The sequence below is a fragment of the Miscanthus floridulus genome, chromosome 8, assembly GCF_019320115.1.
Source record: "Miscanthus floridulus cultivar M001 chromosome 8, ASM1932011v1, whole genome shotgun sequence".
Lineage (NCBI taxonomy): Eukaryota > Viridiplantae > Streptophyta > Magnoliopsida > Poales > Poaceae > Miscanthus > Miscanthus floridulus.
Genome location: NC_089587.1, coordinates 11,293,328 through 11,307,150, shown reverse-complemented (window position 1 = coordinate 11,307,150; position 13,823 = coordinate 11,293,328). Strand labels below are relative to the sequence as shown.

The following is a 13,823-nucleotide window of genomic DNA, read 5'->3' as shown; positions in this document are numbered from 1 at the left end:
GCCCATAGATATTGAACAAACGTATGATCTGTCTGTTTTAGTTGGGATTAGTCGCAAAATCCTTATGCTGCTGAAGTACATTTTAGCTTTAGTTTTTTAGTGATAGTTGGGATTGTCTACATTGTAGTGAGACTTTCATAAATTAATACCTTGTGTGGTGACATGCATGTCGTATAATTAACTAATTATGTTCTAGGTTTTAATATGGTATGTATGTCATGTAATGCAGATGAGACGGTATTGGATGTACAATGCTGATCGCCGCTCCCAAGAGTTCATTGAGGACGTACATTCTTTCTTACGTGTGGCCGAGGCAAACAAACGCAATGATTTTATGTGCTACCCATGTGTCATATGTAAGAATTTGAAGGAATATCCTAGCTCAAGGAGTCTTCATTCACACTTGTTGAAGTCGGGTTTCATGCCAAACTATATTTGTTGGACGAAGCACGAAAAAACTGAGATTGTAATGGAAGAAGGTGAAGAAGAACAATGAGACGATGATGACATTATTGCTGAATATGGGGCCTTCAATGATACTGCAATGGGGGAAGCTGAAGAAGAGGTAGGGGCAGAAGATGAGCCCGCTGATGATCTTGGTCAGGCCATTCGTGACACATAAAGAGAATACGAAAGTGAAAAGGAGAAGATCAAGTTCGAGCGCATGCTAGAGGATCACAAGAAATTACTATACCCAACTTATGATGCAGGGCAAAAAAAGTTAGGTACCACACTGGAATTGCTGCAATGGAAGGCAAAGAATGATGTATCTGACAAGGGATTTGGAGAGTTACTGAAAATCCAAAAGAAGATGCTTTTGAAGGATAACGAATTGTCCACCACTACGTACGAAGCAAAACAGATAGTCTGCCCTTTAGGATTAGAAATCCAGAAGATACATGCATGTCCTAATGACTGCATCCTCTACCGTGACGAGGAGTATGAGAAGTTAGATACATGTCCGGTATATCATGCATCGCGGTATAAGATCAGGCGAGATGACCCTGGTGATGTTGAGGGCGAACGTCCCACAAAGAAAATCCCTGCCAAGATTATGTGGTATGCTCCTATAATACTACGCTTGAAACGTCTGTTCAAAAACAAAGACCATGCAAAGTTGTTGCGATGGCACAAAGAAGACCATAAGGTAGACAATATGTTGAGACACCCTGCTGATGGGTCCTAGTGGAGAGCAATCGATAGAGAATTTTCGGAGTTTGCAAATGACGCAAGAAACTTAAGGTTTGCTTTAAGTATGGATGATATGAATCCTTTTGGTGAGCAGAGCAGTAGTCATGGCACTTGGCCTGTTACTCTATGTATCTACAACCTTCCTCTCTGGTTATGCATGAAGCGTAAGTTTATTATGATGCCAATGCTCATCTAAGGCCCAAGACAACCTAGCAACGACATCGATGTATATCTGAGGCCACTAGTTGAAGAACTTCTACTTTTGTGGAATAGACCAGGTGTACGTGTGTGGGATGAGTACAAACAGGAGCACGTTGACATGTGAGCATTGTTGTTTGTAACAATCAATGATTGGCCTGCTCTAAGTAATCTTTTAGGATAATCAAACAAGGGATATAATGCGTGCACGTACTGTTTCAATGACATTAAAGGTATATTCTTGAAAAAATATCAAAAGGTCGTGTACCTTGGCCATCGTCGATTTTTTCGATGAGAGTATTGATGAGCAACTTTATTTGTTGGCTAGGCAGCCATCGTGGCATATCCTCACATATAAATGGTACGAGATAAATGGGAATATATTTTACACAGTAGCCCAAGATAAAAGGAGCACCAACCAAAACAGTGGTGTCCGCATAGATGCCACCGACCCTAATGGAAATAAGCAAACATATTATGGCCGCATAGAGGAGATATGAGAACTAAACTATGCACCTACTTTTAAGGTACCTTTGTTTAAGTGCCAATGGGTAAAGGCGACTGGAGGCGAGGTAGCAGTCGACAACCAGTATGGAATGACAACCGTGGACCTCAACAATATTGGGTACAAAGACGAACCGTTCGTCCTTACCAAGGATGTGAATCAGGTGTTCTATGTCAAGAACACTATGTCAAGGACATGGCTACAAATCCGAAGAGAGGGAAAAACAACAACGATCCAATCAATGAGCCAAAGCGCCACATAGTTCTTTTAGGGAGAAGAAACATCGTCGGAATTGAAGACAAGTCAGACATATAAGAAAATTATGAAAAGGATGACCGAATTCCACCCTTCACAGTGACTAAAGACCCAAGCATTCAGTTAAATGATGAGGACACTTCATGGTTACGGCGCGATCATAACCAAGGGATATATGTTAAGAAAATGTTCACTACTGTACCCGCTTGATATATATAGTGATGTATTAGACCTATTATGTAATAATTATGACTTCAGATTTTATTGTCGTGTTTTCATATTTTCTACGGTTCAAATAAATTTTCTGCTAGACGGTGGATTTCCCGTGGAGAATGTGTGATGAAAAACCAAATGATGAACGTTAATAAGATGTGAAAATTAATTTCCTGTCGAAAAATAATAGTTTTAACGATTTTAATTAAGTAGTATATTTTTGCATGGTGTAAATTATAATTATTATTTACACTATGTCAAATATTTATACAGTAAAACAAAATAGTTTAGTTTACAAATTTTTGTTGCGTATAATAATGCAAAACCAAGTCAAAGAATTTTTTTATAATTTTTTTGGATAATATTTTATTTATTAGGCAATTAATAACTCTCTGCATATTTATATAAAAGAAATATATAAAAAAGAAAAAACCCTTACTCCCGGGTGGATCAACCACCCGGGACTAAAGGTTGTGCTTTAGTCCCGGGTGTATACACAAGCCGGGACAGATCCCCCTTTACTCCTGGGTGGATTAACCACCCGGGACTAAAGGTAGAGCTGCAGTTTTCCAACCCGTCCAAATGCCCTTTACTCCTGGGTCGTGGGTACACCCGGGACTAATGCTCAGACCTTTAGTCCCGGTTGTAATAATAGCCCGGGACTAAAGATTCTTTAGTCTCGGTTGGTAGCTTCAACCGGGACTAAAGGTATCCCTTTATAATCCACGCCCTAGTTCTCTTCCTCCCTGTCTCCGCCACGCCGTCGCCTCATCTTCTCCACCAGATCGATCTAGCAGTGCCGCCGCTCCCAGGCGACCACCCTACCCTCGCCTCGTCAGCGCGCCTCTTCTCCGGCCGGCCAACGTGCTTCTTCTCCGGCCAGCCAGCGGGCCTCGCTCGTCCTCGCTGGAGCGCGCGTCATCCTCGTCCCCGGCCCCAACCTCGCTCGTGCTCACCGGAGCGCGCCGAGCCTTCACCGCGCTACCTCACCGGAGCTCGCCCGAGCCTTCCCCGCGTGCGCTGCCTCACCGGAGGGCGGCCGAGTCTTTCCCGCGCTGCCACACCGGAGCTCGCCGAGCCTTCTTCGAGCGCGCTACCTCACCGGCCGAGTCTTGTAACTAGTTTCGATCTCTTGTATGTGCCTGTCTGTTGCGTGTTTGAGCCTTCTCCGAGCGCGCTGCCGATCGACTCATGCTGCCTGTCTTGTATGCGCTGCTGAGCCTCACCGGCCGAGCATTGTATGTTTGAGCTACCGATCGACTCACGCGAGCCTCCACGCGATGTGCGGGACGGTGGAGAACTCGTGCTGCCGATCGACTCCACGTGGCTGCGGTGCCCAGCGGTGTGGCTTGTTTCCATCGGTAGCGTCAGGCAGGCGTCAGTCGTCGTCGTTCAGCTCTGTCGGTCATGGTTTTGCGGTTGTGTTGCTGTCTTTGCACTTCGTTCATAGAATCAGAGCCCGAACAGCCGGCCTGACAGTTTTCATTTCGTTGCTACGGTCCAGGGTGCAATGCAATGCAATGACAATTGACAATGCGTTGCTATGTCAAAATATGGTCATTTTGACTCCACGACTAAACATTTTATTTTAACTTTTTATGAAATGAAAAACTTAGAAAATAGTTAGAAAATTGTAGAAAATCCGTACTAGTTGAACTTACGGACCGTGATCAGCTCGGCGAGCATGTTCTCTGCCGAGCGGTAACGGATGTTAAGGAGGAGCTTTGATTCTACGAGGAAGAGCGGCAACGGTCGTGGAAGACCGTGTTCCCTTCCTCGTAGAATCGGAGCTCTTCTTTGGCCACGTACGGTGCCGTCCGGTGAAGATATGCTCGCCGAGATGATCACGTAAGCAATGTCAACTAGTATGGATGGTTATTTATTGAAACATGTTTTTGAGCTATAATTTGATGGATATTTGATAACTTTAGACCTACAAATGTCACAAATGTTACTATCCTCGGCAACCTAAACGTCCGTGAGCTCGTCGATATCGAGCAGGTCACTTAGAATTATTTTTTCCATGAAATGAAATACTTAGAAATCATGCCTTTTATTTTTTAGAATTAATTTTTCCATGAAATAAAAAACTTAGAAAATAGTTACAAAATTGTAGAAAATCCGTATTAGTTGAATTTGCGGACCGTGTTTATCTCGGCAAGCATGTTCTCTGTCGAGCGGTAACGGACGTCAAGGAGGAGCTTTGATTCTATGAGGGATAGCGGCAACGGTCGTGCAAGACCGTGTTCCCTTACTCGTAGAATCGGAGCTCTTCCTTGGCCAAGTACGGTACCGTCCAGTGAAGAAATGCTCGTCGAGATGATCACGTCAGGAAGGTCAACTAGTACGGATGATTATTTATTGAAACATGTTTTTGAGCTATAATTTGATGGATATTTGATAACTTTTGACCTACAAATGTCATCTGCAAATGTTACTATCCTCGGCAACCTAAACGCCCGCGAGCTCGTCGATATCGAGCAGGTCACTTAGAATTATTTTTTTATGAAATGAAATACTTAGAAATCATGCCTTTTATTTTTTAGAATTAATTTTTTCCATGAAATGAAAAACTTAGAAAATAGTTAGAAAATTGTAGAAAATCCGTACTAGTTGAATTTATGGACCGTGTTCATCTTGGCGAGCATGTTCTCTGCTGAGCGGTAACGGACGTCAAGGAGGAGTTTTGATTCTACGAGGGAGAGCCGCAACAGTTATGGAAGACCGTGTTCCCTTCCTCATAGAATCGGAGCTCTTCCTTAGCCCAGTACGATGCCGTCCAGTGGTGAAATGCTCGCTGAGATGATCATGTACGCAAGGTCAACTAGTACGGATGGTTATTTATTGGGACATGTTTTATTTTTTATAGATATATCTAGTAGAGTAAAAGCTAGATGGCTGCCCTGAGAGACAACATGAATGAAGAAATGATGAATATTATCAACACCGACACTCAATTTATCGATGGTGACCAGTAGGATGTAGATGACGGGAGTCAATACCTGGCTCTTGAAGAAAACCAAGAAAATATTGTGCAAGAAAATACTGGCGAGGTATATATATATATATATATATATATTTGAATATTATATATATATATTTGAATATCTATCATCTATTATGTGTACACATGATATTTATTTATTCTTTTTTTATACGTAGCCCTCTGGATCGACGACCACAACGGCGAAAAGCAAAAATATTCGAGGCCCGAAAAAGCCATTGGAGGGGCGCTACATAATATCGGAATTCAATATCGAGACAGGCGAACCACTTGGTCCACATGCAAGGAAATTCATGCAACACTGTGGATACCTTATAAGGGATAGAGTTCCAATCAGTGCCCGTGAATGGAAGCAAAAGATCAACGAGCCTCATGTTAGTTTTATCTCTGATCTTGATAAGAATTTAATTTGGGATGATATCCTTCAACATTTCACGTTGCAAGCGGATGATTATGATGATATCAACGATCGTGAATTGAAGGAGCTAGTTCAAAAGTGGCCTATGAAGAAGATGGCCACACAATTCTAGACTTGGAAGAAATCCCTATACACGAAATACGTCAAGAAGAACCTAACGCCCAATTTCAATACTAGTGGCCCGCTCGTGAAGTTAAGGCCCTACTAGAATGATTTTATACAGTACAAGACACCGGAAGAGGGTGAGAAACGGATCAGAAGGAACCAAGAGAATGCTCGACAGAAGGTATACCACCATGGCATGGGATCTGGTGGCTACGCGACTGCCATTCCTAAGTGAAAAAATGGAAGCGGACATTCTTACCAAGGTTATCACACCAGAATCACTCAATTGGCCCAAACGCACGAAGAATTGGTTTTTCGCTCATGGGGGAAGGCTGGACCTAGAGACCGGGAAGCCGGTTCATGGCCCAAAACTCGAAAGAGCAACACAAAGATTATCTTATGCTCTACAGGCTAAAGCTATTGGTGCGTTCAGGCCCAATAGAGAGAAGGATGAACTGATGTATGCTATCGGGACTGCTGAACACAGTGGCTGAACAAGAGGTTTAGGATGGAACATTCCTTGGGAGCATAGTTTCCCTAACGGCAGAGATACCTATAGAAGCCGGCAGAGAAGGAAGGATGAGAAATCAGCGCGGATCAGTAGGTTGGAGGAATATGTTCGTGAGTCACGGGAGGCATTGCTTTAAGCACAAGAGCGCGAAAAAAACATGCAAGCTAGAATGCAGGACGAAATCATAAAGCAAGTGCAAATAGCAATGAGTTCCCAAAGGCAGGCATCAGATGCAGGAATCAACATTAATATTAGCCCCCCTGATCAGTTGAAAAGTAGCTGCGCTTCCACGGAGTTGCCAAATCAAGATGACGCAATGCTACGTTTCCCTATGGATGACATCACTGCACCGTTTACATCATGTGAGCTACATATTCCAAAAGAGAATGCCACGATCATGGTGGCTCTCGGTGTTTTTTCTCCTCCAGATCCTACCAAGACACCAAGATCCATGGGGCAATAATACCACCTGTATATGTTAGCGTCTCAGTGGATAGAGTTAACAAAGGTTTTAGTGATCTGGCTCTTGACATTCCAGGAGGTGATGGGGAGAATACTCTAGGAGAAGCAGAGAAGTCATTTATACTATGGCGCAAGTGCTACATCATTATTCTCAGGGTCTCTAGTCCACCGCCGCTTCCTCAATTGCTAGACAATAGGTGCGGACATAAGTGAACAAAAAAAATTTCACTAATTTTCTATTGACATGCATGATTAAAAATAACAATTTCTTATACCTAATTATTCTTTTTTGTACTCACACTGTAGGGTCTCCACCAACCTAAGTCCAATTATCCAATCTCCCGGGAAATCAGGTGGCAACGCCGCCACCACCGCCACCTCCAAGGAGGTCTCCAACGCCTCCAAAGAGGTCTCCAAAGCCTCTAAGGAGGTCTCCAATGCCTCCAAAGAGGTCTCCAACGGCTTCCCCGCCTCCCTTGATGACTAAGAAGAAGCCAGCTTCTAAGAGGGCCGCCCCGTAAACGAAGCCGTTGGCCCACCAGCCGGCAAAGAAGAAAGCCATATCTAATCCAATTATTTCCCAAAAACTGTCTTACGAGAAAAGTGAAAAGGAATTAAATACTGTAGTACAAAAAGATGTGGATAGTTTTTTCAAAAAAGTGAAAAAGCAACGAAAAGCGAGGGAGAACCCGGAGAAACCGTACTTCTAGCTACCTCCAGATCTTCTAAGAAAGAAGGTGGACCAGAAAAAGCGGGAATCTCAAAAGACCCTGCCAAAATTGGACTATGACCGCTCTCTCACCAAGTCATTTGAGGCGGCGCAGAAAAAGACTGACTAAGGAAATGTGTTGCACAACTCGGACAACAATCGCAACAATCAGTCCCCCCTCTTGTCGTTCGTAATGAATATGGTTCGAACTTAGACTTAGACGTCGATTTTGAGGAGCTGGCTCGGTTTTACGAGGAAACTGGTTTGGACCTTGCCTAAGTGCTCGTTGAAGGACCATCTGCTCCGAAAGTGGATCCTTGGAAGAAATTTGAACATGGAAAGAGTCTATGCAACCCTGAGACCTTAGGTGATCTGGGTACGCAAATGTACCTGCTAAACAAGTGGTACATGACGGCGTGTGAACGGGGAGAGGCCTTTATTCTTGTCAGAGTTAGAAACCAACATTACTTCCGTGGCGATGACGTTATATATGTCGAGTTTGTAGAATTACACCAACTATGCCACCTGGACTTTCTCGACAAAAGTCTTATTAGCTGCTATTGTCTATAAGTGTGATTATTTTTTACTATTAAAGTATGTATATATAAAGCTATATGTATATATATAAATTATATATCCTCACACTATATTTTTATATATATAGATATGAGATGACAGAACTCAGAAAGAGAAATGATAATGATGTTGGTTTCATTGATCCAAATGTCGTATTCAAACACCCTAACCCCCCGTCTCAATAGAAAGCTGAACTCGAGAAAAATCTCATGAGGTTCTTAGTGAACCAACAAAACAAGAACATACTCTTCCCCTACAACTTTAAGTGAGTGTTAAATAATTAATGTCGATCATATGGACATTTGTTCAATTATTTGCTTACTAGCTAAGCTATCTCCCATATATATATATATATATATGTTGACTCTAGTTAATGTCGATCATATTTGTGTATAAAAACATATGCAGCAATCACTGGATATTGATGGTCATCGATATGACCAATAGTCGCTTGAGCATTTTAGACTCGTTAAGAAAAGAGCAAATAGAGTACCAAGACATGATAGATATTGTCCAAGGTTAATTTGATCTCTCTAGCAACTATATATACCCCGATTTCTTAACTGCAATAATTATTAAAGGCTAAATTAATTTTTTATTTTATTGGACGCAGTGTTTGGAAAAGTTTCATTGAGGAACACCACATAAAACATTGCAAAACGTCACTGGATGTAATCGCACACAAAGTAAGTACTAGCTACATTTATATATATATAATTCAATTAACACCATGCATGTTTTCAATTCACCGGATCTTTTTTCTCATAAAAGTGGGTTCTGAGGCAAGAACAGGGGAACAACTACTGCAGATACTATGTTTGCGAGTTCATCATGGCGTACGCAAAAAGAACTTCTGAAGAGATCCTCAAAGTACGTTATATAAATATATTCATATATTCATAATTTCTTTTGTTGCTCATATATATAAGTAATCACGTGACCAATACACACACACACATATATATATATATATATATATATATATATATATATATATATATATATATATTAATACTTTTCCTTTAACTTTTATTAAAGACTCTATGGTTCAAGAAAAAAGTCATACGACGTGACCAACTGAAAGCAATTCAAGAGACCATAGCAGGATTTCTTAATGACCAGGTCCTCAACCCCGCCGGCGAGTTCTACAATGACGTCAACGAAACATGGAAGCCAAACCAGATGAAGTGAATTTGTTATCCCAAGGATATGATAGAATATACAATGCAAGCTTTATTTGTAATATATATATATATATATATATATATATATATATATATATATATATATATATATATATATATATATATATGTGTGTGTATATAAAATAACGTACAATATATGTATATATGCATGTAATATATATGTTAGTTTCATACTTTAGTTTGTACAAAATGTTCGAACATTATAAACGTGTAGAATACGTATATTACTAGCATCGTAGAATGCGTATTCGAAAACCAAAACGAATCATTAATTGAAAATAGAAAAAAAAGGAAACCTTTAGTCCCAATTGGTAATACCAACCGGGACTAAAACGCCGCCCCACGTGGCCAGGTCGAGAGGCCTCTTTAGTCCCGGTTGGTCTTACCAACCGGGACTAAAGGTGCACCTTTAGTCCCGGACGAGAAGCCGGGACTAAAGGATGGGCCATTTAGTCCCGGATTCGTGCTCCCGGTTGGAAAACCGGGACTGAAGGGGTTTCCCAACCGGAAGTAAAGCCCGTTTCTGTACTAGTGATTTATCAAAAAATTTCTTCTCCATGTCCCAGCAGTGCATGCCACTGTCAGGCAGGAAGGCTCCCAGCTTTCTCCTTTTCTTTTTCTGAAGAAAGCACCGTTATATTACATTGTATTGCCAACAAGCAAAGATGATTCATTGTTTAGTTGCCAGCAAACAAAATGCGGCTTTTTAATAAACACAACATTTTATCGGACCAAAAAAGGTCCCTGTATACATGTACGTAGCATACACTCTGCTCGTCACCTTTCCAAGCATATCCACACCATCAGACAAGTACAGTACAGACAGTGGCGGATCCAGAAAAAAATATTTAGGGGGGCTGGACTAAACATAGAGCTAAGCCAGCCTAACTCAATTATATCCCATACAAAACAAATATAGCAATTTCAATCAATTTAACATGTAAGCTTAGATAAACACTCAAAAAGTATCACGAGAGGAAGTAAATGAAATTTTCATTACTAACCAACAGAGTAATATTAGTATCTAGGCCTAATACTTTAGGAATTACGAATCCGAAATTCCAAAGTAGGTAACGTTCATGTAAACACAATAGTTCTGTTAAGCACGATGGGTGACCAAAGCAACGAAATCCTTTAAAAAAAAAACTGCTTACACGGGCTGGGGGCTGTCGGGCTAGTTGCCTGGCTTCGGCCTTTCGGAAAACAGGAAGCAAGAAAGCAGAGAAGTGAAGAAAAGGCCGGTTTGCTCCTACTTGGGTCCTCCAATTAAATGCGGCCCAATATCAAATAGCTGGCCCAGGCGGGCAGGAACGAGTGGAGGACGTTCATCTTCAACCTTCAGACGTTCTCCAGTTCAGTTAGCCTCTAGCGCCTCCTTCTCTTCCTCCCATGGCTGAAATTTTTAGGGGGGGCTGAGGGGGGGCTCCAGGGGCTCGGCCACAGTAGGGGGGGCTCGAGCCCCCCCAGCCCCGGTGGCAGATCCGCCCCTGAGTACAGAGGCATATGGTCATATGAGCAACATACAAGCTTTGTTTGAAGGAATCCATCGTCTGGAAACGAGGGCACAAGCATTTTCAAACTTCCACGGACCGGAGTCAACCATTCAGGCCCATCTCCTTCCTCGTCTTGCCGATGAAAAGATCCCCGGATTTGATCTTGCCTGGCAAGCACCCGCAGAGCGTCAGCAAGGGAATTTGAGCCAGCCCTTCCTTCCTTCCAAGAGAGACGAGTGCCAGCGGGTAACCGGTGCTGTAAGTTGCCAGTTTGCTGTTGGGCAAACCCTTGATCAGTAACTTTAGGTTCTTCGCCACTAGCAGGGCGTGCTTGTGGGCGTTGTACCCTTGTTTGATTTCCTGAAAATTGATGGATATTAGTGCCAACAACTTCAGTGTTTTTGCGATAACATTGCTACTTCCAACATTAAAGATCGATGATGATCTATGGGGACCCTTTTTTATTTCAACCAAGGATGCTCCATGGACAGTATAAAAATTTAAGAAACATGAATTGTGATGATCAGTAATCAGTATCCACTAGACAGACAAATCTTTATCCAGAGCATCATAATCAAGGATAAGGAACACCAAAAATAGTTCGGTAGTGAGAACTATCATATCATCCAACTGCCAAGAATTAGGTTACTGCAGATTAATCATTTAGATTATTATCTAACTGCCAAGATGACGGAAGGGCATGGGTGCAACTAGGAGATGATTTTCAAATATCAGTGGTCTCCGCTGAACTAAAGTCATGTGAGTGTCATTGTGTCATGATGCACTAATAGAGAATACTCATTCTTTGCAAGGTTTTGGTAGAATCTCATTTACGTGAGCCAATAGTTACTGTGTGCGAATTTTCAATGGGTTCTGCTGGGAAAACTGAGAGTAATCAGCCTACATAGACATGCACTCATTAACAGTTCAGTCTGCACAAATTTGGGCAGTAGTTCAGTTTAGATCAAGTGGTTGCTATTCTCTACAAATTTAAGTCACCGTGGTTGGGACAAGGAGAAAACTAACAGAGTAAAAAACAGAAGGAAAATCACAAGTTGGTAATGAAAACTTACAGGAATATCCGTGATGTCACCAATCGCGAAAATGTTATAATAACCTTTCACTCTTAAATCCTTTTCCACCATTACTCTCCCCTTGCTATCCAAAGATTCCTTTAGGATGGTATCATGTAGCCACGACGAACTCAGCGGCTTTCCAATACACACAAAGTGGCAATCAGCTATTACTGTTTCTCCTCCTGATGTCCTATACACCTTCTCTGTGTCTGATAATGAGCCCAAGTCAACCGATTGCTGAAGAAGCACGTCTACTTTCTTTGAAGTCAGCCAATCAAGGCACTTCTTTGAAGCCTTTTCTCCCATGAATTCGAGTAGACGCGGTCCTCTATGGATATGGGTCACCTTCTTCCCCGGGTAGTCTACCACAATCTCCGCAGCTAGTTCAACACCAGTTGGACCACCCCCAATTATCAGCACAGATTCTGATGACTCTATCTTCTCATTATCTGTAATATAACAAGCATAAACAAAACAAAGCATATGCATGACAGCGAAGGTCACAAAAGCGTAACTGTTTTTTTTTTTCATTATGTGGTTTGACTGCAGTAAAACCTCTCTGGAATTCCTTTATCCTCTCAGCTCTGCTGGCAGGAGAAGTCAAAGCAAGGCCAGTTGCTATGACGAGATAATCATATGGAAGAGAGTGGCCATCAGTAGTAAGGACAGCGTGTTCGGTGATATTGACCGCAGAAGATGTCACGATGGTTGCGTCGTTGAGGTAATCTTTGTGATAGATCAATGACCTCTCAGCAAAAGATGGTTCGACCATGGAGCGCAGCTCAGCATAGGGGATCTCCAGGTACTCTTTCCTGTCATTAGAAAGGGGGCAGCATGTACGAAGGAACGTTCCAATTATGATTTAGTGTGAACCAGGTGATGTTACTTTACATTCAGCATCAGGTATTTAAGCTAAGCTGTCACCAGCACCGAATAGATAGATAATTTTTTTGGCCCAAGTCGATCAGGCTCTATGCGTGGCCCAGGTAAACACAGCCCAGCGATTACTCTTGTTCTCCGTCTCCCGCACCTGAGGCCGCGACTCATGACAGCGGCAACGTTCGAACTGGCCCGGCCGCCCGGCCTGATTTTTCCGAGTGCGTGAAGATGTAGAGGACACAGATGGCGAGCGAGAGCAAGACGAAACACAGACCCAGGCACCAAGGCCCGGGTTTGTTGTGGCGTGGTGGTGGGCTAGCTGTGGCGCGCCATGGGCGCTGCTGGCTCCATCCACTCCACGCACGAGAAAGCTAGTATATATACGGTTGGAGTTGATCCCAGTGATTAAAGCTAGCTTTATTGCGCTGTCCGTCCTTGCCTTGAAACCCTAGGGACGACTGCTTGCTGCCGGCCAAGTTGACGAGCGTATCAGCCAAATCAACCGACGGGCGCATGCCCACGGCTGCTCATGCCCCCTACGCGGCTGCTAGAGTGGTTGGGCGCCGCCGGTAGGCCATGGTCCACGGCGGCGCGCGCACAGGCACGACAGCCAGTCCAAGAAAGAAAGCAAGCAGCCGGTCGGCTCGGGATTTCCGCGAGCGGGTGGCCGGCGCAGGAGAGGAGCGGGCGAGGAAAGGAAGAGGTGCTTACGGGTCGAGGAGGACGACGTCGGCGTGGCCCTGCATGGTCTTGGCGAACAGGGAGCCTGCGTGGCCGCCGCCAACCACCAGCACCCTCGCCTTCTCCCCCGCCCCCGCCATCGCCGGAGCCGGACGCTCGCTCCCTCGCGCGCGGCCCACTCAGCTGACAAGAAGCTCCCCCACCCGCCCAGCTCACGCGGCGTAATCAACGAAGCAGCTCGCGAGCGCAAAAGTGGCGGCTTTGGAAGAATGGGGCCGACCGCTGGTGACTGGACTCGAGTGCTCGACCGACGCGATGGGACGGTGGAGCGCCATGGCGCTG

General features: G+C 43.5%; 1 protein-coding gene across 1 annotated transcript; it reads right to left on the bottom strand.

Annotated features, from left to right (window-relative positions):
- Positions 1 to 10,854: 10,854 nt before the first annotated feature.
- On the bottom strand, positions 10,855 to 13,658 carry LOC136471103 (uncharacterized). The gene is made up of 4 exons (XM_066468835.1): positions 13,512 to 13,658; positions 12,477 to 12,733; positions 11,919 to 12,370; positions 10,855 to 11,205 (listed from the first exon to the last, which is right to left on the bottom strand). Exons 1-4 carry the CDS (start codon positions 13,619 to 13,621, stop codon positions 10,948 to 10,950), a joined length of 1,077 nt encoding a protein of 358 aa, XP_066324932.1. The 5' UTR covers positions 13,622 to 13,658; the 3' UTR covers positions 10,855 to 10,947.
- Positions 13,659 to 13,823: the final 165 nt, after the last annotated feature.